Here is a 25972-nt window from a genome sequence, read left to right as displayed (position 1 = left end):
AAATTAATCCATCCATTTTCTACCGCTTATTCCCTTTGAGGTCGCGGGGGGCGCTGGAGCCTATCTCATTGATTGAGATAATTGATTCAGACAAAGACTGTGGGGAATAGAAGAATGAAAAACACATCTTTTTATTTTTAGTCGCTGCTCCTCAACAGCATTAAGATGAAAATATCCTCTCTCTCTTTTGCTCCTCTCTCGCCCACCACAAATTCCTCCCATGGCCCAGTGCTCTCCTTTAATGAGAAGCTGGAAACGACAGCTTTAATCACCGCCCGTGGCCACAGCGAAGGACCCGTCAATGACAGAAAAGAACAGAGGGCCATTTGCATCAATCAGCCCTAAATGACTTTTTATGATAATGCGGAGGGGAAGCACCATAGCAGACGACCCACATGACTCTATGATGATGATGATGGTGATCACGGATGTTTCTTAAAGAGACATCACAGCGACCTGGCATTACTAAGCTCCTTCTTTTACAATCAATCCATCATTGCTATTTCTATCTCGCTCATAAAGCAACCACTCATTCATGCTGAACATCGATCAAATCCATCCATCCATCCATCTTCTTCCGCTTATCCGAGGTCGGGTCGCGGGGGCGGCAGCCTAAGCAGGGAAGCCCAGACTTTCCTCTCCCCAGCCGCTTCGTCCAGCTCCTCCCGGGGGATCCAGAGGCGTTCCCAGGCCAGCCGGGAGACATAGCCTTCCCAACGTGTCCTAGGTCTTCCCCGTGGACTCCTACCGGTCGGACGTGCCCGAAACACCTCATCTGGCTCCTCTCGATGTGGAGGAGCAGCGGCTTTAATTTGAGCTCCCCCCGGATGACAGAGCTTCTTACCCTACCTCTAAGGGAGAGCCCCGCCACTCAGCGGAGGAGACTCAATTCGGCTGCTTGTACCCGTGATCTTGTCTTTTCGGTCATAACCCAAAGCTCATCACCATAGGTGAGGATGGGAACGTACAAACCCCGTTTCCATATGAGTTGGAAAATTGTGTCAGATGTAAATATAAACGGAATACAATGATTTGCAAATCCTATTCAACCCATATTCAATTGAATGCACTACAAAGACAAGATATTTGATGTTCAAACTCATAAACTTAATTTTTTTTTGCAAATAATAATCAACTTAGAATTTCATGGCTGTAACATGTGCCAAAGTAGTTGGGAAAGGGCATGTTCACCACTGTGTTACATCACTTTTTCTTTTAACAACACTCAAACGATTGGGAACTGAGGAAACTAATTGTTGAAGCTTTGAGAGTGGAATTCTTTCCCATTCTTGTTTTATGTAGAGCTTCAGTCGTTCAACAGTCCGGGGTCTCCGCTGTCGTATTTTACGCTTCATAATGCGCCACACATTTTCGATGGGAGACAGGTCTGGACTGCAGGCGGTCCAGGAAAGTACCCACACTCTTTTTTTACGAAGCCCCGCTGCTGTAACACGTTCTGAATGTGGCTTAGCATTGTCTTGCTGAAATAAGCAGGGGCGTCCATGAAAAAGACGGCGCTTAGATGGCAGCATATGTTGTTCCAAAACCTGTATGTACCTTTCAGCATTAATGGTGCCTTCACAGATGTGTAAGTTACCCATGCCTTGGGCACTAATACACCCCCATACCATCACAGATGCTGGCTTTTGAACTGGATGGTTCGCTTCCCCTTTGGTCCGGATGACACGATGTCGAATATTTCCAAAAACAATTTGAAATGTGGACTCGTCAGACCACAGAACACTTTTCCACTTTGCATCAGTCCATCTTAGATGATCTCGAGCCCAGAGAAGCCAGCGGCGTTTCTGGGTGTTGTTAATAAACGGTTTTCGCCTTGCATAGGAGAGCTTTAACTTGCACTTACAGATGTAGCGACAAACTGTATTTAGTGACAGTGGTTTTCTAAAGGGTTCCTGAGCCCATGTGGTGATATCCTTTAGAGATTGATGTCGGTTTTTGATACAGTGCAGTCTGAGTGATCGAAGGTCACGGTCATTAAATGTTGGTTTCCGGCCATGCCGCTTATGTGGAGTGATTTCTCTAGATTCTCTGAACCTTTTAATGATATTATGGACCGTAGATGTTGAAATCCCTAAATTTCTTGTAATTGCACTTTGAGAAACGTTGGTCTTAAACTGTTTGACTATTTGCTCACACAGTTGTGGACAAAGGGGTGTACCTCGCCCCATCCTTTCTTGTGAAAGACTGAGCATTTTTTGGGAAGCTGTTTTTATACCCAATCATGGCACCCACCTGTTCCCAATTAGCCTGCACACCTGTGGGATGTTCCAAATAAGTGTTTGATGAGCATTCCTCAACTTTATCAGTATTTATTGCCACCGTTTCCAACTTCTTTGTCACGTGTTGCTGGCATCAAATTCTAAAGTTAATAATTATTTGCAAAAAAAAAAAGTTTATCAGTTTGAACATCAAATATCTTGTCTTTGTAGTGCATTCAACTGAATATGGGTTGAAAAGGATTTGCAAATCATTGTATTCCGTTTATATTTACATCTAACACAATTTCCCAACTCATATGTAAACAGGGTTTGTATAACTAAATTGTTTTGAGGCAACATTTCTAGAATTCTAAGAACCCGGGTTTCTCTACACCAGACCTGGGCAAATCAAGGCCCGGGGGCCGCATTCGGCTTGTTAAGCTTTTCAATCTGGCCCGCCAGACATTCCCAAATGATTTTTTTAGATCTTTAAGATGGAAACTGTAGCTGCCATTTTGATGTGCAGTGATGTGTTCAAATTAACGTAAGTCTTGAACTATACAAAGTATTTCAATGGTTTGAATCTGTGCTTTTGCATGATATAGTAGTTACTATGGTCATCTAATTAGTTACTATGGTCATCTAAGTCACAGCAGCTCAGACGAGGCACCAAGCAGTGTGGGTGGGGAGTGTTTCCACAGAGTGTTTCCAGAGCGGCCAGCCTGAAATGCGGGTGTCAGGGACAGACGCGGAAGGAGATTTTTACAACACAGTTCTAAAGCTTAACGATATATCAAATATATCAGATTGTAGGTGGGGTTTTTTGTACCCTTCGTGTTCATATTTCACTGTGTTTGTTGCTTTTTTTGTTGCGTTTCGCTTAATTGTAAAATATGTCGATTGAGAGGGTGTGACGTTCATATGTTGTCAATATTCCGTTTTTTATTGTTCACAGTTAATATTGTAAATCGCACATTCTTTATTTTCATATACATTCTGGGTGTCTCATTTAGTAAAAAAACAAACTTAAAATTCCATTCCGTTTTTTAAGTCGGTCCGTCATAACGTTTTTAGCATTCAATCAGACATTATTGTGAGGTTTGGTATTAGTGTTCCTAAAAATAGATATACCGGCCCCCGAAAATAAAAATAAAATATAAAAAATAAAAATGTTTTATATGTTTTTAAGCAAATTTGAATTTAATTTGATGTTTTGTTTGTGCTAAAGCTATCATATTCTTATCACTGACATAGCAGGCAGGGGTTAGGAATGCATTTGGGATAACATTTTATGTAAAGCACTCTGTCATTTATTAATTTACATTTTAACATGAGCTTCTTCATGCTGAATATTGCGGCAAAAGTCGCTATGTTGGAAACATTGTTCACTTCTGCTGCATCTTCTTATTCTCTGGCAGAGCAGTGTTGTCATGCATAGCGCCACCTAACAGGTTGCACCACATCTATATTTGTAAATAAATGTATTAATGAATGAATGAATGAATGTTTGGGAAATGCTGAAAAGGATCAAATGAACAGAATATTTATATTAACACAGCGAACAGACCTAATACATTCTTACTGTATATATCGCCAATGTTATCATCAGAGCCTTTAATTACACCTGATTTGACATTTCCTGTCGCTATAATTAATTCAGAAAGGCTCTGATGAAACACAATCAATGCTAACGCTAACACAGCAGGGCTCCCTGAACAAAGATCATCTGCGACGAACAATGAGTGTAATCACATGACACCACGTCTCATCTGCATACCGGCTGAAAACCATTCTGAATGACAAACATCAACGGCAAGGAAAGGAAATAGACTTACCTCAGACAACAAAATATGACCCTTTGGAAATAATAATCCTGCCTTTTGTGGCGGAAAGAAATGAATATCACAACAATATCCGGAGGAGAAAAACTTTCCTTTGAGAAAAGCCAAACAGATGAAATGTCCACGGATGCTTTGCGAACTGAAATAATTGAAAATGAAAGGACAAAATGTCGAAAGTGATCACAGGCTAGAATCCAGACAAACACGACAATCAACCTTCAGGCCATCTTCCATTTCTCATATCCATCTCTCTATGTACCTATCTCTATATCTCTCTCTCTCTCTCTCTCCACAGATGGCTCTTGGCGAGGGCACGGCAGGACAAGGCTGCTTCTCGTTAATCATCAGCCACGCAGACCTAAAAGCTTGTTAGAGCGTCTGCTGATCGTGGTAAAAAGTCAAGCCCCAGCCAGGGAAAGGTCACCAAGAATTAGGCAACGCTCAAACTCCAAAGGCCGCTCTAATTCCTCGGATAAGCCCCGTTTGAAATTCAACCTGTCTTGGCTGCACAGGATCTTTTTGGAAGTCATTTGAAGAAGAGAGAAGACATTCCCAGCTGCACAGCGACTGACAGCATAAGCATCACTTTTTTTTATCGATGACTCGACCAAAACAGTTTACTGAACAATCAATGTTTGAAAGACTTTAAGGCTGATAGAGTGCAGGTTAGTGTTGTCCCGATACCAACATTTTGGTATTCAAATATTGAAGATCTTTGCTCCTTCTCAACTCTGTGGTAATATTCTTTTCACAAAATACAACCAATAGTACGTTAATGTTAAATCTTACTTGTGAAAAGTAATCCCCCGATTCCTATTTTCAACAGTCCGCTCATTTGAGCAGGGAAACGCTGAACACCAGCAGGCTTTGTTTTCTACCTGTCAACTGTCAGTTTAGGCTGCTCGCCAACTCCTCATCACCACTTCAAGATGGCGGCCGAATTTCTCGCGTCACAGCAATCAATGCTGCGTCTACTTATAAGATGTCTATGGTTATAACGTCATTGCAAACACGGCAACCTGTTGCGTCCACTGCAGTTCGCTACCTTATTCATACTTTTTGTCAAGTGATTTTTTTTAAGCAGGGTTGCATGAGGTACCAACACATAACGTTACGTTAGTCAATGTAACACACACAGTAACGTAACGGCGGTCAGCAGCACCGCGTATTTTAGCCGCCTACAAAAAGGCAAACATACCGTATTTTCCGCACCATAAGCCGCCCTGGGTTATAAGCCGCGCCTTCAATGAACGGCATATTTCAAAACTTTGTCCACCTATAAGCCGCCCCGTGTTATAAGCCGCATCTAACTGCGCTAAAGGGAATGTCAAAAAAACAGTCAGATAGGTCAGTCAAACTTTAATAATATATTAAAAACCAGCGTGATGTGGGCGCGCATGGAGTCGTATATCAACATGGACGGAGCTGCGTGAAAAAAGCCACCCGGCCTCTTCGGTAAACTTACCTTAACCACTCGCTCATCTTTTCTTCATCCATCCATCCCTTCGAGTTAGCTTTTATGATGACGCCGGCTGGAAAGTTCTCTTTTGGCAAGGTCTTCCTTTTGAATATCACCATGGGTGGAAGTTTCTGGCCATTAGCATGGCAAGCTAGAACCACAGTGAAGGATGACTTCTCATTCCCTGTGGTGCGAATATTCACCGTACGTGCTCCCGTTGTATCCACAGTGCGGTTCACAGGAATATCAAAAGTCAGTGGAACCTCGTCCATGTTGATAATGTTCTCTGGCCGGATCTTTTTTTCAGCTATCTTGTTTTTACAATATGCACGGAAAGTAGCCAGCTTTTCTTGAAAGTCTTCAGGCAGTTGCTGTGAAATAGTAGTCCGTGTGCGGATGGAGAGATTGCGTCTTTTCATGAACCGGAAACCTGTCGCTTAGTAGGAGCCATTTTGTGGTCTTTACAGATGTAAACACACAAAGGAAATGAAACGTAATATCCACGCGCTTCTTCTTCTTCTACGGGGGCAGGTGGTTGCTTACAGTAGAAGAAGAAGCGCTTCCTCTTCTATGGGGGCGGGTGCTTACCTTGGCGGTTGCTTGCGTAGAAGAAGCGCTTCCTGTTCTACGGGGAAAAAAGATGGCGGCTGTTTACCGTAGTTGCGAGACCTAAACTTTATGAAAATTAATCTTAATATTAATCCATATATAAAGCGCACCGGGTTATAAGCCGCACTGTCAGCTTTTGAGTAAATTTGTGGTTTTTAGGTGCGGCTAATAGTGCGGAAAATACGGTAGTCAAATAAAGGTCAGTTAAAATGTATACTATATTAATAATATGTGTACATATTGCATAGGGCCCTGACATCTAAAAAGTACAACTCTGTTCATTGTTATGTTCATGTATTTTGTTATGTTTGTTTGTTATGTACGCACACATAAACACACATACAGTATGAGATGAGATCAATGAGATAAGGTAAGAACAGGATAGAAACTGCTGTGGAACTAGTTACAATGCAATATGCCATGGAAATACAATGTTAACACTTCCGTGTAAGTACAGTTGCACTTGTTTTTTCAAATGTGTTTATTCTGTAAAGGAATGAGTTAAATGTTTAAAATGACTGGTTAATAGTGCTATTATGAAGTGCAATGTCAGCACTGTTTTTTCCCCTGCAATTTCAAATGCACTTGTTTTAATGAATAAATAAAGCGTTTTAAAAGCATACACAATCTGTGTAAATATATTAGTCTGTGGTTAAAAGTACTTGAAAGGACTCGAAACTCAAAATGCAGGACTTGAGACTTGACTTGAGACTTTCCAGTCTTGACTTTAGACTTGACTCGGGACTTGCCTGTCTTGACTCGGGACTTGACTCGATACTTGAGGTCAAAGACTTGAGACTTACTTGTGACTTGCAAAACAATGACTTGGTCCCACCTCTGCAAGCAAGCGAGCTACAGATTGACTCCAATGTATTTCTTGTAAAAGGTATAAAAAAACGAGTATGGAAGCTAGGCGGATAAAAACCTAAAAACAACTACTATCATGTGGTGTTGGAAAGAGAGGAGGACTTATTCCCACTCCACAATGTAAATTCGAAGTTGTGGAACTTATCAGTAACTACTTTGAATCCTGTGTGCTTCCAATCAATGCAAGTCATCAGAATAAGGTAATACACCAACTTAAAATCTTGTCTTTATATATATATATATATATATATATATATATATATATATATATATATATATATATATATATATATATATATATATATATATTTATTTACACACACATATCTCCTCTCTGAGCTGCCACCTTAACGTGGTAGAGGAGTTTGCGTGTCCCAATGATCCTAGGAGCTATGTTGTCCGGGGGCTTCCATGCCCCCTGGTAGGGCCTCCCAAGACAAACAGGTCCTAGGTGAGGGATCAGACAAAGAGCAGCTCGAAGACTTCTATGGAAATGCAAGAACCGAGACTCAGATTTCCCTCGCCCGGACGCGGGTCACCGGGGCCCCCCTCCGGAGCCAGGCCCGGAGTTGGGGCACGATGGCGAGCGCCTGGTGGCCGGGCCTGTCCCCATGGGGCCCGGCCGGGCACAGCCCGAAGAGGCAACGTGGGTCCCCCCTCCAATGGGCTCACCACCCATAGCAGGGGCCATAGAGGTCGGGTGCAATGTGAGCTGGGCGGTAGCCGAAGGCAGGGCACTTGGCGGTCCGATCCTCGGCTACAGAAGCTAGCTCTTGGGATGTGGAACGTCACCTCGCTGGGGGGGAAGGAGCCTGAGCTAGTGCGCGAGGTAGAGAAGTTCCGGTTGGATATAGTCGGACTCACCTCGACGCACCAGTTCTCTCGAGAGGGGCTGGACTCTCTTCCACTCTGGCGTTGCCAGCAGTGAGAGGCGACGGGCTGGGGTGGCAATTCTTGTTGCCCCCCGGCTCAGAGCCTGCATGTTGGAGTTCAACCCGGTGGACGAGAGGGTAGCTTCCCTCCGCCTTCGGGTGGGGGGACGGGTCCTGACTGTTGTTTGCGCTTACGCGCCAAACAGCAGCTCAGAGTACCCACCCTTTTTGGATTCACTCGAGGGAGTACTTGAGAGTGCTCCCCCGGGTGATTCCCTCGTTCTACTGGGGGACTTCAACGCTCATATTGGCAACGACAGTGAAACCTGGAGAGGCGTGATTGGGAAGAATGGCCGCCCGGATCTGAACCCAAGTGGTGTTTTGTTATTGGACTTTTGTGCCCGTCACGGATTGTCCATAACGAACACCATGTTCAAGCATAAGGGTGTCCATATGTGCACTTGGCACCAGGACACCCTAGGCCGCAGTTCTATGATCGACTTTGTAGTTGTGTCATCGGATTTGCGGCCTCATGTTTTGGACACTCGGGTGAAGAGAGGGGCGGAGCTTTCTACCGATCACCACCTGGTGGTGAGTTGGCTGCGATGGTGGGGGAGGATGCCGGACAGACCTGGCAGGCCCAAACGCATTGTGAGGGTTTGCTGGGAACGTCTGGCAGAGTCTCCTGTCAGAGAGAGTTTCAATTCCCACCTCCGGAAGAACTTTGAACATGTCACGAGGGAGGTGCTGGACATTGAGTCCGAATGGACCATGTTCCGCACATCTATTGTCGAGGCGGCTGATTGGAGCTGTGGCCGCAAGGTAGTTGGTGCCTGTCGTGGCGGTAATCCTAGAACCCGTTGGTGGACACCGGCGGTGAGGGATGCCGTCAAGCTGAAGAAGGAGTCCTATCGGGTTCTTTTGGCTCATGGGACTCCTGAGGCAGCGGACAGGTACCGACAGGCCAAGCGGTGTGCGGCTTCAGCGGTCGCGGAGGCAAAAACTCGGACATGGGAGGAGTTCGGGGAAGCCATGGAAAACGACTTCCGGACGGCTTCGAAGCGATTCTGGACCACCATCCACCGCCTCAGGAAGGGGAAGCAGTGCAGTGCCAACACCGTGTATGGTGCGGATGGTGTTCTGCTGACCTCGACTGCGGAAGTTGTGGATCGGTGGAGGGAATACTTCGAAGACCTCCTCAATCCCACCAACACGTCTTCCTATGAGGAAGCAGTGCCTGAGGAATCTGTGGTGGGCTCTCCTATTTCTGGGGCTGAGGTTGCTGAGGTAGTTAAAAAGCTCCTCGGTGGCAAGGCCCCGGGGGTGGATGAGATCCGCCCGGAGTTCCTTAAGGCTCTGGATGCTGTAGGGCTGTCTTGGTTGACAAGACTCTGCAGCATCGCGTGGACATCGGGGGCAGTACCTCTGGATTGGCAGACCGGGGTGGTGGTTCCTCTCTTTAAAAAGGGGAACCGGAGGGTGTGTTCTAACTATCGTGGGATCACACTCCTCAGCCTTCCCGGTAAGGTCTATTCGGGTGTACTGGAGAGGAGGCTACGCCGGATAGTCGAACCTCGGATTCAGGAGGAACAGTGTGGTTTTCGTCCTGGTCGTGGAACTGTGGACCAGCTCTATACTCTCGGCAGGGTCCTTGAGGGTGCATGGGAGTTTGCCCAACCAGTCTACATGTGCTTTGTGGACTTGGAGAAGGCATTCGACCGTGTCCCTCGGGAAGTCCTGTGGGGAGTGCTCAGAGAGTATGGGGTTTCGGACTGTCTGATTGTGGCGGTCCGCTCCCTGTATGATCAGTGTCAGAGCTTGGTTCGCATTGCCGGCAGTAAGTCGGACACGTTTCCGGTGAGGGTTGGACTCCGCCAAGGCTGCCCTTTGTCACCGATTCTGTTCATAACTTTTATGGACAGAATTCTAGGCGCAGTCAAGGCGTTGAGGGGATCCGGTTTGGTGGCTGCAGGATTAGGTCTCTGCTTTTTGCAGATGATTTGGTCCTGATGGCTTCATCTGGCCAGGATCTTCAGCTCTCACTGGATCGGTTCGCAGATGAGTGTGAAGCGACTGGGATGAGAATCAGCACCTCCAAGTCCGAGTCCATGGTTCTCGCCCGGAAAAGGGTGGAGTGCCATCTCCGGGTTGGGGAGGAGATCTTGCCCCAAGTGGAGGAGTTCAAGTACCTCGGAGTCTTGTTCACGAGTGAGGGAAGAGTGGATCGTGAGATCGACAGGCGGATCGGTGCGGCGTCTTCAGTAATGCGGACGCTGTATCGATCCGTTGTGGTGAAGAAGGAGCTGAGCCGGAAGGCAAAGCTCTCAATTTACCGGTCGATCTACGTTCCCATCCTCACCTATGGTCAAGAGCTTTGGGTTATGACCGAAAGGACAAGATCACGGGTACAAGCGGCCGAAATGAGTTTCCTCCGCCGGGTGGCGGGGCTCTCCCTTAGAGATAGGGTGAGAAGCTCTGTCATCCGGGAGGAGCTCAAAGTAAAGCCGCTGCTCCTCCGCATCGAGAGGAGCCAGATGAGGTGGTTCGGGCATCTGGTCAGGATGCCACCCGAGCGCCTCCCTAAGGAGGTGTTTAGGGCATGTCCGACCGGTAGGAGGCCACGAGGAAGACCCAGGACACGTTGGGAAGACTATGTCTCCCGGCTGGCCTGGGAACGCCTCGGGATCCCCCGGGAGGAGCTGGACGAAGTGGCTGGGGAGAGGGAAGTCTGGGCTTCCCTGCTTAGGCTGCTGCCCCCGCGACCCGACCTCGGATAAGCGGAAGAAGATGGATGGATGGATGGACACACATATATATTTATGTATATATATATATATATACATAAATATATATGTATACACATATTCACACACACACACACACACACACACACACACACACACACACACACACACACACACACACACACACACACACATATATATATATATATATATATATATATACATATATATATATACACACATATTTACACACACACACATATATATCCATCCATCCATTTTCTACCGCTTATATGTATATATATATATATATATATATATATATATATATATATATATATATATATATATATATATATATATATATATATATATATATATATATACATATATACATATTTATAGGTTTATAAGAATAAGCCTGCGAAACAGGCTTGTAGAGATGATCTAGCCCAGTGGTGTTCATTACGTCGATCGCGAGCTACCGGTCGATCTCGGAGGGTGTGTCAGTCGATCACCAGCCAGGCATTAAAAAAATAGTCCTAAAAATGAGCGATCATAAATCTTCACTATGACGTCACTTTCGTCACTTGATTGACATTCACGGCACCCGAGGATCTTCTGAGATGACGCTGGCTACTGCCAGCTCATTAAAATTACCGACTGGAAGGCGAGAAACACTTTATTTCAACAGACTCTGGCGCCGTACCTGTCGTCAAAACTCCAAAGACCGACTGCACAGTTGCACAGTTGCGCTAACAAAATAAGAGTCTCAGAAAGCTGGCGTGCACAAGCTAGCAAGCTACAGAGTTTGCCGACAATGTATTTCTTGTAAAGTGTATACAAAGGAGTACGGAAGCTGGAAAAATAAGATGCCAAAAACCAACCACGTTCATGTGGTATTGGACAGAAAGGAGGACTTTTTTTCTCCTCCATTCGAAAATGCGGACATTATCAGCACCACTGTCTGATTCCTATCAATGCAAGTCATCAGAATCAGGTAATACACCAACTTATATTCTTGTCTTCATGAAAGGAAGGAATCTATATGTGTTAAACATGCTTGTATTATCATTAAACACCTTTAACTTGTTAACAATATTAACTATATGTGTTAAACATGCTTGTATTATCATTAAACACCTTTAACTTGTTAACAATATTAACTATATGTGTTAAACATGCTTGCATTATCTTTAAACACCTTTAACTTGTTAACAATATTAACTATATGTGTTAAACATGCTTGTATTATCATTAAACACCTTTAACTTGTTAACAATATTAACTATTTGTGTTAAACATGCTTGCATTATCATTAAACACCTTTAACTTGTTAACAAAAACATATATTTCATAAATAAGTAAATATAAATTATACATATGAATGAGGTAGATCCCCACGACTTGATCAATTGAAAAGTAGCTCGCCTGCAGAAAAAGTGTGAGCACCTCTGATCTAGCCTCTGTGTTTTTTCCTGACCTAACGTATATTCCGCTCTAACCCGGTATTGAGCACTGTATATATATCATATTACATATATATATATATATATATATATATATATATATGTATGTGTGGGGAAAAAAATCACAAGACTATTTCATCTCTACAGGCCTGTTTCATGAGGGGGGTACCCTCAATCGTCAGGAGATTTTAATGGGAGCATTCGCATACCATGGTTTATATAGGGCACAGAGTGGGTGGGTACAGGCTGGCCTAGGGGCGTGGTGATTGGCTCATGTGTTACCTAGGAGGTGTTTCCGTCTATGGCGGCATGTTGTTACAATTTCGTTGCGCTTGTTGAGGGATGACAGGTCTGGACGGTAGATAATAAACAGTTTCTCTTTCAAGCATAGGTTGCATCTTTTATTACCACTATTGTAAGGTGTGCTGGATGCAAGAATTTGCCATGTTATTGAATGTTCAACATTATTGTCTTTGAGGTCCCAAATGTGTTTGCTGAGTTCTGTGGTATTTCGCAGGTTTTTGTTCCTGAAAGAAGCCTTGTGGTTGTTCCATCTGGTTTTGAATTCACCCTCGGTTAATCCTACATATGTGTCGGATGTGTTAATGTCCTTGCGTATTACCTTAGATTTTTCCCCACACATACATATATTGCGCTCTACTACGGTATCGAGCACTATTTTTTGGATAACCTTATTAAGACATATATATGTATATATATATATATATATACATATATATGGTAACACTTTAGTATGGGGAACATATTCACCATTAATTAGTTGCTTATTAACATACAAATTAGTAACATATTGGCTTTTAATTAGTCATTATTAAGTGCTTATTCTGCATGGCCTTATTATACAACAACCCTAACCCTAACCCTAACCCTAAACCTCTAACCCTAACTCTCTAACCCTAACCCTAACCAAATAACATCAAATTAAGTCTTTGTTACTTAGACTATGTTCCTCACTCGCAAAACGTGTTCCAAGACAAACTAAGCAGTCCAGTTGCGAATGATTGAACGCCCTAAGATGACAATGATCTGGATGAATGAGAACATTCATTGGTATGAATCTATAAAATAGCTTGTACTATTAGTGGGCGTGTTGCATGTGATTTCCTAACACTGCATGTACAATTGAAAAGTGGTGCAGAATGCCTTACTTAATACGGATTTTGCACGTACTAATGGGGCTTTTACCACGGAGACACTCTATCATTTACTCAACATTAATTTCATCATGCTCCTACCTGCAGCTTATTCCTATGTTTTCAGAGATGCAGGAGACATTTACTTCTTTTTATTGTCATTTTAGAAACAGCCGTGCAGTGCATCTACATTGAAACCCATTTGTTCTTATTTTTTTAATCACTGAACGTGCATGGGAGAGAGGTTGCATTTATTTTACTCAAGACATTAAAAATGCCATCTTCGGTAAGTGTTTTCATAAACAAGATATTTTTTTTGAATTTATATTCTATGTAAAAAAAAATGAAGGCCATTAAAAGAAACAACCCATATAGGACACCAAAACACATCAATTGAATTTGTTTGAATCAGCCCTGAAGTCACCCAGCATACAGTATAAACATGATAAAAGGATGTTCTGACCTGTGTGCAGTGCGTTGAATGAACTAGCAGCACACATATATAATCTAAATCTGTAACACTTTTCTGAATCGCAATCTACACAAAATAAACATTTTTAACACACAATTATCCACGCAAGGCTGTAGATCACATTCCTGCAGCGTGCGTCTAAAATGACACAAATAGCAGACCTTTTTTTTTATACGGGAGATATATAATAGTAAAATATTATCTAAATAAAAAAACACAATTCAAAATAAAACGGCAACAGATACTAAAATGCCATAATTAAATTCATTGTAATCCACCAGCTATAAATTATAAAAGGAAATTGCTGCAACGGTGTCCAATATTTTGTTTTCTGACTTTGTGTTAATTAATTTACCCCCGGTCAGGCCGTAATCTATTAACTGCTACAAACAAATTATTGCACTCAGGGTCTGTCCTATGCTTTGTGTGTTCTAGGCTTGAACAAGATTTTTGTGGCCTCATTTTGATCTTTAATATTATTTATTTATTTATTATTATTATTAGGCTCCTGAAGAGCTCCCATCGTCCCACATACACACAATCAGTATATTTACATGTAGGCAAGTATTGACTTATTTTAGTTGAAACTATCTTTTTGAAACAGATGTAAAAAACTTTATTAAGATTTTTGCATGCAGCTTTTAACGTTTCCAAGAATTTGTATCGAAAAAACTTGAATAATGTTTTGGACTTTTTAAAGATGGGATGAACATGTCTCGATGATCTGATTGTAAATCAGTTCCATCTTCCATGTAAACGCTCCCATCATCCATCATTGTACCCGATATTCTACACATGTCTCAGTCTTCCCAACGTGACAACCAGGAAGTACAGAAGATGGTAAACTCCATGATCAGAAACCACAATATTTATATGTTTATGTAAAAACCCCGTTTCCATATGAGTTGGGAAATTGTGTTAGATGTAAATATAAACGGAATACAATGATTTGCAAATCATTTTCAACCCATATTCTGTTGAATATGCTACAAAGACAACATATTTGATGTTCAAACTGATAACGTTGGGAAAGGTGGCAATAAATACTGATAAAGTTGAGGAATGCTCATCAAACACTTATTTGGAACATCCCACAGGTGAACAGGCAAATTGGGAACAGGTGGGTGCCATGATTGGGTATAAAAGTAGATTCCATGAAATGCTCAGTAACATTCTTAACGGCCCTGAAGGCATCCGGCAGGCTGTACCATAACTGGGGGGTGTAATAATGGAATGACGCCTCCCCGTACGTATGGGTCCGGACTTTTGGAATAATTAAAAGGCCTGACGTCTGTGTTAGGAGAACAGTCAAGTGTTTGCTGCTACCAGGGGGAATAAATCATTTTGAATTTTACAAAGGGGTGTTAGTTTCGTTAGACATTCCTGATTTTATTCTAACAATAATACAGTGTTATTAAACTTTGACAGCCAAATGTTTTTTTTATCTTAACTTTTATGATGAAGTATTTTGTAACTGACAGATTTAAATGAAAGAAAAAATGATAATGATCATGTGACCCCCCGTAATGTACCATATTTTTCAGATTATAAGGCGCACTTAATATCCTTTCATTTTCTCAAAAATCGACAGTGCACCTTATAACCCGGTGCGCCTAATGTACGGCATGATTCTGGTTGTGCTTACCGACCTCGAATCAATTTTATTTGGTACATGATGTAATGATAAGTGTGACCAGTAGATGGCAGTCACACATAAGAGATATGGGTACACTGCAATACAACGCCAGTAAACAACACCAAAACTTTAAATGTTCCATTGAGAATATAGAACATTACACAAGTCACATTTAAAAATCTGTCAAAATGCTTTTAGTACGAATTTGGTAGGCTATGAAGATGCACCGCTTGATGGATTGTCGGCGCATTTGAACATACGAGTATTATTATGGTGCATTTATAAGGACCGCAAAATGGCACCTATTAGCAGACATACTACCTGGCGTTTTGTTTCCCAATATTTTGCAAAACCAACTTTTCTTACCTTATATTACCTGCTGATCTGTATTTCGGGTCTGCATAAGTCCTGAAAATGCGCGCGCGTCCGCCATTGTACTCCGTGCCGACCCGTAGTCATAAGCTTCTTCTTTATCTCTATCTTCTTATGAGACATTCATCTTCCGCTGTTGCCATTTTTAATATAAAGTAGCGTAAAGTTCTTAATTATATCTGTCATTCACAAACAAGGATGGGGCGAGGGTCACCACTTTGTCAACAAATGCGTGAGCAAGTTGTTGAGCAGTTTAAGAAAAACCTTTCTCAACCAGCTATTGCAAGGAATTTAGGGATTTCACCATCTACGGTCCATAATATCATCAAAGGGTTCAGAGAATCTGGAGAAATCACTGCACGTAAGCAGCTAAGCCCGTGACCTTTGATCTCTCAGGCTGTACTGCATCAACAAGCGACATCAGTGTGTAAAGGATATCACCACATGAGCTCAGGAACACTTCAGAAATCCACTGTCAGTAACTACAGTTGGTCGAGACATCTGTAAGTGCAAGTTAAAACTCTCCTGTGCAAGGCAAAAACCGTTTATCAACAACACCCAGAAACGCCGTCGGCTTCGCTGGGCCTGAGCTCATCTAAGATGGACTGATACAAAGTGGAAAAGTGTTCTGTGGTCTGACGAGTCCACATTTCAAATTGTTTTTGGAAACTGTGGACGTCGTGTCCTCCGGACCAAAGAGGAAAAGAACCATTTGGTTTGTTATAGGCGCAAAGTTGAAAAGCCAGCATCTGTGATGGTATGGGGGTGTATTAGTGCCCAAAACATGGGCAACTTACACATCTGTGAAGGCACCATTAATGCTGAAAGGTACATACAGGTTTTGGAGCAACATATGTTGCCATCCAAGCAACGCTACCATGGACGCCCCTGCTTATTTCAGCAAGACAATGCCAAGCCACGTGTTACATCAACGTGGCTTCAAAGTAAAAGAGTGCGGGTACTAGACTGGCCTGCCTGTAGTCCAGACCTGTCCCCCATTGAAAATGTGTTGCGCATTATGAAGCCTAAAATACCACAACAGAGACCCCCGGACTGTTGAACAACTTAAGCTGTACATCAAGCAAGAATGGGAAAGAATTCCACCTGAGAAGCTTAAAAAATGTGTCTCCTCAGTTACCAAACGTTTACTGAGTGTTGTTGAAAGGAAAGGCCATGTAACACAGTGGTGAACATGCCCTTTCCCAACTACTTTGGCACGTGTTGCAGCCATGAAATTCTACGTTAATGATTATTTGCACAAAAAAAATTAAGTTTATGAGTTTGAACATCAAATATCTTGTCTTTGTAGTGCATTCAATTGAATATGGGTTGAAAATGATTTGCAAATCATTGTATTCAGTTTATATTTACATCTAACACAATTTCTCAACTCATATGGAAACGGGGTTTGTATTTGTTTAATCGATTATATTTTTATCAAGCGTTCTAACCAGTGACATCTTTACATAGTTTTAGAGGCCCCCAAATTATTTGGTATTGCTTTATTAAAAAAAAAAAAAAAAAAGTTATGTTTTTTGGTTGAATGTAAGTTCTAATAATCACACAAATTGTTATTATTTACTAAAAAAATATTATAAATCTGCCAAGATCATATTGTAGCAGTATATATGTTTCATGTAGGATTATCATTAGTGGATAGTGATAATCATAATAATACATCATTATTATAATAATAATTAATATTATTATTAGTGCATTTACTGGGAGTTAAGCCTCCCTTGTCTTTAAAAACTAGTGATGCCTCTGATTCGAACTTTAATCAAGGTTCCTTGAATGCACCACAGTTTTCAAATGCTGGCGCTACGTGTAAATGCATAAATGTGAGCTTTGATAACGTTATCATTCAATCAATCAAACATCATTTGTATAGCACTCTTCATACATATAAAACGTAGCACAAAGTGCTATACATTTAAAAACATAAAAAAACAAAAAAACAGTACCTCCCGCTCTCATTGCATAACCACAAGTTGAAACAGTCAACCCCTGAGCTAGAAACAACTCTGTAAATCTAAATATATATTAAGAGGATACAATATATTAATTAATAAGACACAATATACAAATGCATAAATATGTAGTTAAAAGCTAAACAAGATTAATTAATTTGGCAGGTGGTAAATAAAAGCTAATGAATACTAGATAAACACAAATGGTAAAAAATAAAATAAAATTCATGAGATGATGGAGAGTATTAATTAAACGCTACGTTAAAAAGGTGGGTCTTGAGCTTGTTTTTAAATATCGTAACATTCTTAACGGCCCTGAAGGCATCCGGCAGGCTGTACCATAACTGGGGGGTGTAATAATGGAATGACGCCTCCCCGTACGTATGGGTCCGGACTTTTGGAATAATTAAAAGGCCTGACGTCTGTGTTAGGAGAACAGTCAAGTGTTTGCTGCTACCAGGGGGAATAAATCATTTTGAATTTTACAAAGGGGTGTTAGTTTCGTTAGACATTCCTGATTTTATTCTAACAATAATACAGTGTTATTAAACTTTGACAGCCAAATGTTTTTTTATCTTAACTTTTATGATGAAGTATTTTGTAACTGACAGATTTAAATGAAAGGAAAAATGATAATGATCATGTGACCCCCCGTAATGTACCATATTTTTCAGACTATAAGGCGCACTTAATATCCTTTCATTTTCTCAAAAATCGACAGTGCACCTTATAACCCGGTGCGCCTAATGTACGGCATGATTCTGGTTGTGCTTACCGACCTCGAATCAATTTTATTTGGTACATGATGTAATGATAAGTGTGACCAGTAGATGGCAGTCACACATAAGAGATATGGGTACACTGCAATACAACGCCAGTAAACAACACCAAAACTTTAAATGTTCCATTGAGAATATAGAACATTACACAAGTCACATTTAAAAATCTGTCAAAATGCTTTTAGTACGAATTTGGTAGGCTATGAAGATGCACCGCTTGATGGATTGTCGGCGCATTTGAACATACGAGTATTATTATGGTGCATTTATAAGGACCGCAAAATGGCACCTATTAGCAGACATACTACCTGGCGTTTTGTTTCCCAATATTTTGCAAAACCAACTTTTCTTACCTTATATTACCTGCTGATCTGTATTTCGGGTCTGCATAAGTCCTGAAAATGCGCGCGCGTCCGCCATTGTACTCCGTGCCGACCCGTAGTCATAAGCTTCTTCTTTATCTCTATCTTCTTATGAGACATTCATCTTCCGCTGTTGCCATTTTTAATATAAAGTAGCGTAAAGTTCTTAATTATATCTGTCAGTAGATACGCTATCAAAGCGCTAAAAACTGTAGTGGGTTTACATAATTCACCCACGGAACTTTAGTTAGTTAGTTAGTTTTTTACGGGACACATTTCCGGCGTTGATGTTGCATTATTGAGCCACGGATGCTGCTCCATTATTGATTTAAGTAAAGTCTGAATGTCATTAAAACAGTTAGCTCCAAGTGTTACAAAAAAGATCAATTAGAATAATACACAATGTTGGATATAGAATACATACAAACCCTTTATTTATTGAATCAAACATACTGAAATTCCACGACATAGTAAATTTGCAAACAGCTAAAATTATACATAAAGCAAACTATAACCTGCTACCCAAGAATATACAACAATTCTTCTCAACAAAAGAGGAGACATATAATCTTAGAGAAAAATGTAATTTAAAACATTTGTACGCACGTACAACCCTCAAGACCTTCAGTATATCTATGTGGAATTAAAATATGGAATGGATTAAGCAAAGCAATCAAACAATGTACTAATATGATCCACTTCAAGAAACTCTTCAAACTTAAAGTGTTTACAAAGTACAAAGAAGAAGAACCATGATAAACATTCTGAATTTATCTCATCCATCCATTCATTTTCAAGATAATCTTACTCATCTCACTATATGAAATGTAACTTACTTCACCAAGTATTATTTATTTATTTTTATTGTTATTATTTATGGAGTATATTGTGAATAAATTGAGAGCAGGAAGTGAACCAAAGTTTTAACAACTGCTATGTAAAGGAAAAGGGGTAGGATTAAATAAGCTCTGCTTCTTCCTACTCCTTTTCGAACATGTTGAATAGAGAAACTGGAAATTGTGATGTATCATGTTGTATGCTTGCATGTTCCAAATAAACTCAAACTCAACTCAACTCAGCTCAGTTCAACACCCGTCCTTGCACGCTACACCGATACAACAAAGATGACGGGGAGAAGACGCTGTCGAAGGTGAGCCACGTAAATAAGGCCATGTCTACACTAAGTCGTTTAAAGGCCTACTGAAACCCACTACTACCGACCACGCAGTCTGATAGTTTTTATATCAATGATGAAATCTTAACATTGCAACACATGCCAATACGACCGGGTTAGCTTACTAAAGTGCAATTTTAAATTTTGCGTGAAATATCCTGCTGAAAACGTATCGGTATGATGACGCCTGCGCGTGACGTCACAGATTGTAGAGGACATTTTGGGACAGCATGGTGGCCAGCTATTAAGTCGTCTGTTTTCATCGCAACATTTCACAGTATTCTGGAGATCTGTGTTGGTGAATCTTTTGCAATTTGTTCAATGAACAATGGAGACAGCAAAGAAGAAAGCTGTAGGTCGGAAGCGGTGTATTGCGGCAGGTGTTGTGCCGGGTAACGCACCCCCGCCGTAGAATGCACCCCCTGACTGGTGTGCCGGATAACACAGCCGGTGTTTCAATGTTTACATTCCCGAAAGATGACAGTCAAGCTTTACCAATGGCCTGTGGAGAACTGGGACAACAGAGACTCTTACCAGGAGGACTTTGAGTTGGATGCCAAGACGCAGTACCGTGAGTACGCATGCAGCTGCGGCTTCCAAACATTTGATCGCTTGACCGTATGTGCGTGCCGCTATGTGCATGTCACGTACGTAACTTTGGGGACTTTGGGGAAATATGTGCTGTATGAACTTTGGGGAGGTGAACAGTACTTTGGGCTGTGGGATTGAGTGTGTTGTGCAGGTGTTTGAGTTGTATTGGCGGGTTATATGGACGGGAGGGGGGAGGTGTTTGTTATGCGGGATTAATTTGTGGCATATTAAATATAAGCCTCGTTGTGTTGTGGCTAATAGAGTATTATATATGTCTTGTGTTTATTTACTGTTTTAGTCATTCCCAGTTGAATATCAGGTCCCACCCGCCTCTCACAGCATCTTCCCTATCTGAATCGCTCCCATTGCCCTCTAGTCCTTCACTCTCACTTTCCTCATCCACAAATCTTTCATCCTCGCTCAAATTAATGGGGAAATCGTCGCTTTCTCGGTCCGAATCACTCTCGCTGCTGGTGGCCATGATTGTAAACAATGTGCGGATGTGAGGAGCTCCACAACCTGTGACGTCACGCTACTCGTCTGCTACTTCCGGTACAGGCAAGGCTTGCGAACTTTATCGTCGATGTTCTCTACTAAATCCTTTCAGCAAAAATATGGCAATATCGCGAAATGATCAAGTATGACACATAGAATGGACCTGCTATCCCGTTTAAATAAGAAAATCGCATTTACATCTAACACAATTTCCTAACTCATATGGAAACGGGGTTTGTATTAAGGGTAATAGTACCGTATTTTCCGCACCATAAGGCGCCCTGCGTTAAAAGCCGCGCCTTCAATGAACGGCATATTTCAAAACTTTGTCCACCTATAAGCCGCCCGGTGTTGTAAGCCGCATCTAACTGCGCTAAAGGAATGTCAAAAAAACAGTCAGATAGGTCAGTCAAACTTTAATAATATATTAAAAACCAGCGTTCTAACAACTCTGTTCACTCCCAAAATGTACGCAAATGTGCAATCACAAACATAGTAAAATTCAAAATAGTGCAGAGCAATAGCAACATAATGTTGCTCGAACGTTAATGTCACAACACACAAAATAAACATAACGCTCACTTTCTGAAGTTATTCTTCATTCATAAATCCCTCGAATTATTCTCCTTCGTTGTCCGAATTGAAAAGTTGGGCGAATGTGGGATCCAAAATGTCGTCTGGCGCTGTCTCCCTGCCTCCCTGTCTTGGTGAACGTCACGTGTGTTCGCCTTCTGTCATCCACTGTTCCCACGCAGTTAGCAGTCTAGCTTCGAATGCCCTGTTGACACCAATATGTAGCGGCTGGAGGTCTTTTGTCAATCCACCCGGAATGACGGCGAGTATTGAATTAAGTGCGTAAGCGTGTCTCTTAATGTGATGTTATGAGCTAGCAAATATAACAACTACACTACCCAGCATGCAACGATAGTGACGAGCATGCGCGGTAGCCCTGAGAAGCGTTGTTGTATGCTGGGAGTTAGAATGTGGTTATGAGCACGCTGTGAGTAAACGTTGAGAACTCAGTTAACACGCCTCGTCTGCATTATTTATAATTAGACAGACAACACACTTAATAGGAGCCATTTTGGGGTCTTTACATAAACACACAAATAGAAATGAAACGTCACATATCCCAGCATGCACCGCGCGCTTCTTCGTCATCCACTGTTCCCACGCATTTAGCAGTCTAGCTTCGAATGCCCTGTTGACACCAATATGTAGCGGCTGGAGGTCTTTTGTCAATCCACCCGGAATGACGGCGAGTATTGAATTAAGCGCGTAAGCGTGTCTCTTAATGTGATGTTATGAGCTAGCAAATATAACAACTACACTACCCAGCATGCAACGATAGTGACGAGCATGCGCGGTAGCCCTGAGAAGCGTTGTTGTATGCTGGCAGTTAGAATGTGGTTATGAGCACGCTGTGAGTAAACGTTGAGAACTCAGTTAACACGCCTCGTCTGCATTATTTATAATTAGACAGACAACACACTTAATAGGAGCCATTTTGGGGTCTTTACATAAACACACAAATGGAAATGAAACGTCACATATCCCAGCATGCACCGCGCGCTTCTTCTACGGGGAAAAAAGATGGCGGCTGTTTACCGAAGTTGCGAGACCGATACTTTATGAAAATGAATCTTAATATTTATCCATATATAAAGCGCACCGGGTTATAAGGCGCACTGTCAGCTTTTGAGTAAATTTGTGGTTTTTAGGTGCGCCTTATAGTGCGGAAAATACGGTAGTCAGGTATGGTGGACTCGAGCTACACAGTTTTTTGAACTTAATCTTACTTTTTCTAACTCTTTCTTACTGTAACAAACTCGCTTCATTTTGCCATTCATTTGTTCTCACGTCGTTATTGTTTTACGTTTTTGAATGATTAAGTTGACAAGTCAACAATACAAAACGAAGAGGAGCGTCAAGCTAAGGCTTCATTAGGAATCTGATATTGGTATTGTATCACAAGTGAAAAAGTTGCCTGAGGTCAATGTTTTCTGCATGTAAAACTATACTCTATAAATTGTGTGCGTGTTGATATTTTTGGCCGTCTGGTTTTGGATTATTTCTTACAGAAAAATGGTTTCAGTCTGGTTGGATTTGGTCATCATCGCACCTTTCGGGACAGGTTATGAACAAAAACCAAGCTTCTGCTGCACGTTGTTCTGAACGTCAATATGCAGATATGGAAGTACGGGGCGATAAGTCGTAGGCTAGTTGTTTAAATGCTCACGTCTGCATGCGGGAGATAACGACGGCTGTGAGCGATAATGACGATGCTTTCACAAGCGCTGCTCATTAACAGCTCATAAAGTTTGGCAACTCTCAGCACTCTCGTTAGCAGCTGGCACCAAAGAGACGAGTGGACATTGGCATCGTCCAGCGTGGAGACGGGAAGAGACGAGATGAAATGTCTTCCCTGCAGATTGAAGTGTAATACTGAGGTGAACAGATGGAGAAGATGGGAGTTACTTCCAACTGGAGGCAGCTCATCCGTCGAGGTTTCCACTTGTCGTTCTCCATCCTTCACCATCCTCTCATCTCTGTTCTTGGCTCAAATCAAAGCTTAGACACTGGCAAAGCACCAGAACCACTCAGATGTGCTCCTGAAGGAACGTGGCCGTCTTCTCGTTATCGGTTAGTCCTGAAACATTGCTAACGGCTAAGCTCTTATTAAAAAGGTAATCACAGTGTGAAAAAAAAAACTAAAAAAAAAACTATTTGTTTAAAATATTAATAAAATGACATAGTTCTTATTAGACAGATGTGAAGGTCACTTGGTGTTTGGCTTTAGTGGCTCAGTCTCTCCGAGAAAAATAATCTTTTCATTCCAAATCTAATCATGTAATCATCGCCTTGCGGTCATGTGACCTTCATTGCTGCACGGTGAAAGCTTTAAAAATCTCCTTTGTAGCCTTTGGTATAAGACATCACGGCAAGTAGACCTACACCTACAAACTCGATCAAAGCATCATGGAATGAAAACACTGATCACGGGAATGTCTGTTTTTTGTTAGCGGACTCACTAGAAAACCAAATCGTACAAAACTGAAGCAGTTTTTTCCTGTTAGAAATAATCTAATTTCAATTAATCTTCTTGCTAGCTTAACAGACAGATAGCAGGTTGTTTCCATTTGAGAGACCCTAAAGGGGAACCTCACTTTTTTCCGAATTTTGCCTATTATTCACAATCATAATGAAAGACATGATGACGGATGCATTTCTTTTGATGCATTCTAAATATTAAATACATGCGATCAAAAGTCCGCCTACAATGGAGCCTATGGGAGCCGTTCAATTTTTTTTATTTTATTTTTTTATTTTTTTTATTTTTTCATTATTATTTATTTTTTTAAGAGCACTTTATTATTTATTATTTATGGATCAAATTGTGTACAATTTTTTATTTTTTTATTAGTGAATATCATCATTTAAAGATGTTGGTACATGAAAGGGTCCCCCAAATAAGCTAGAAGAAGCTTTTGACAGGGGGTCCAGAGGACAGTATATACATGGAATGATGAAACATGGTAGCAAGCACAACAACAACAAAAAACAACAACGCTATATGATAAACACAAGATAATAGTACTAAAGCAAGCATACACATACATACATACATACATTCATTCAACCATGCAAAACCCAACAGTAGTCTACCCCACATGAGGCATTAGAGATAGGTGGTTAATAGGTAAGTTTTCAGTTTCTTTTTCTACCTATAGAGCCCCTAAAAAAATCCAAATCCAAACACCTCCATCCATCCATCCATCTTCTTCCGCTTATCCGAGGTCGGGTCGCGGGGGCAGCAGCCCAAGCAGGGAAGCCCAGACTTCCCTCTCCCCAGCCACTTCGTCCAGCTCCTCCCGGGGGATCCCGAGGCGTTCCCAGGCCAGCCGGGAGACATAGTCTTCCCAACGTGTCCTGGGTCTTCCCCGTGGCCTCCTACCGGTCGGACGTGCCCTAAACACCTCCCGAGGGAGGCGATCGGGTGGCATCCTGAACAGATGCCCGAACCACCTCATCTGGCTCCTCTCGATGTGGAGGAGCAGCGGCTTTACTTTGAGCTCCCCCCGGATGGCAGAGCTTCTCACCCTATCTCTAAGGGAGAGCCCCGCCACCCGGCGGAGGAAACTCATTTCGGCCGCTTGTACCCGTGATCTTGTCCTTTCGGTCATAACCCAAAGCTCATGACCATAGGTGAGGACTCACTAGAAAACCAAATCGATGATCCTAGGAGCTATGTTGTCCGGGGGCTTTATGCCCCCTGGTAGGGTCTCCCAAGACAAACTGGTCCTAGGTGAGGGATCAGACAAAGAGCAGCTCGAAGACCTCCATGACGAATAAAAATAAAGGACCCAGATTTCCCTCGCCCGGACGCGGGTCACTGGGGCCCCCCTCTGGAGCCAGGCCCGGAGGTGGGGCACGATGGCGAGCGCCTGGTGGCCGGGCCTGTTCCCATGGGGCCCGGCCGGGCACAGCCCGAAGAGGCAACGTGGGTCCCCCCTCCAATGGGCTCACCACCCATAGCAGGGGCCATAGAGGTCGGGTGCATTGTGAGCTGGGCGGCAGCCGACGGCAGGGCACTTGGCGGTCCGATCCTCGGCTACAGAAGGTAGCTCTTGGGACGTGGAACGTCACCTCGCTGGGGGGGAAGGAGCCTGAGCTAGTGCGCGAGGTTGAGAAGTTCCGGCTAGATATAGTCGGACTCACTTCGACGCACAGCAAGGGCTCTGGAACCAGTTCTCTCGAGAGGGGCTGGACTCTCTTCCACTCTGGCGTTGCAATGAGAGGCGACGGGCTGGGGTGGCAATTCTTGTTGCCCCCCCGGCTCAGAGCCTGCACGTTGGAGTTCAACCCGGTGGACGAGAGGGTAGCTTC

The 25972-nt window shown here is 42.4% G+C and overlaps 1 protein-coding gene across 1 annotated transcript in view; it reads right to left on the bottom strand.

Moving 5' to 3' along the window:
- Positions 1-4405, bottom strand: part of auts2a (activator of transcription and developmental regulator AUTS2 a) — a 200666-nt gene extending 196261 nt beyond the window's left edge. The window contains exons 1-2 of the mRNA XM_061963084.2: positions 4320-4405; positions 4055-4199 (exon numbers count right to left, since the gene is read on the bottom strand). Of these exons, the coding sequence (XP_061819068.2) occupies positions 4055-4199; positions 4320-4405 (231 nt within the window). The remainder of the gene's footprint in view (positions 1-4054; positions 4200-4319) is intronic.
- Between the last annotated feature and the right edge of the window lie 21567 nt (positions 4406-25972).

Source organism: Nerophis lumbriciformis, linkage group LG09 (assembly GCF_033978685.3).
Source record: "Nerophis lumbriciformis linkage group LG09, RoL_Nlum_v2.1, whole genome shotgun sequence".
In the NCBI taxonomy this organism is placed as follows: Eukaryota; Metazoa; Chordata; class Actinopteri; order Syngnathiformes; family Syngnathidae; genus Nerophis; species Nerophis lumbriciformis.
This window is presented reverse-complemented; position numbering and strand designations above follow the sequence as displayed.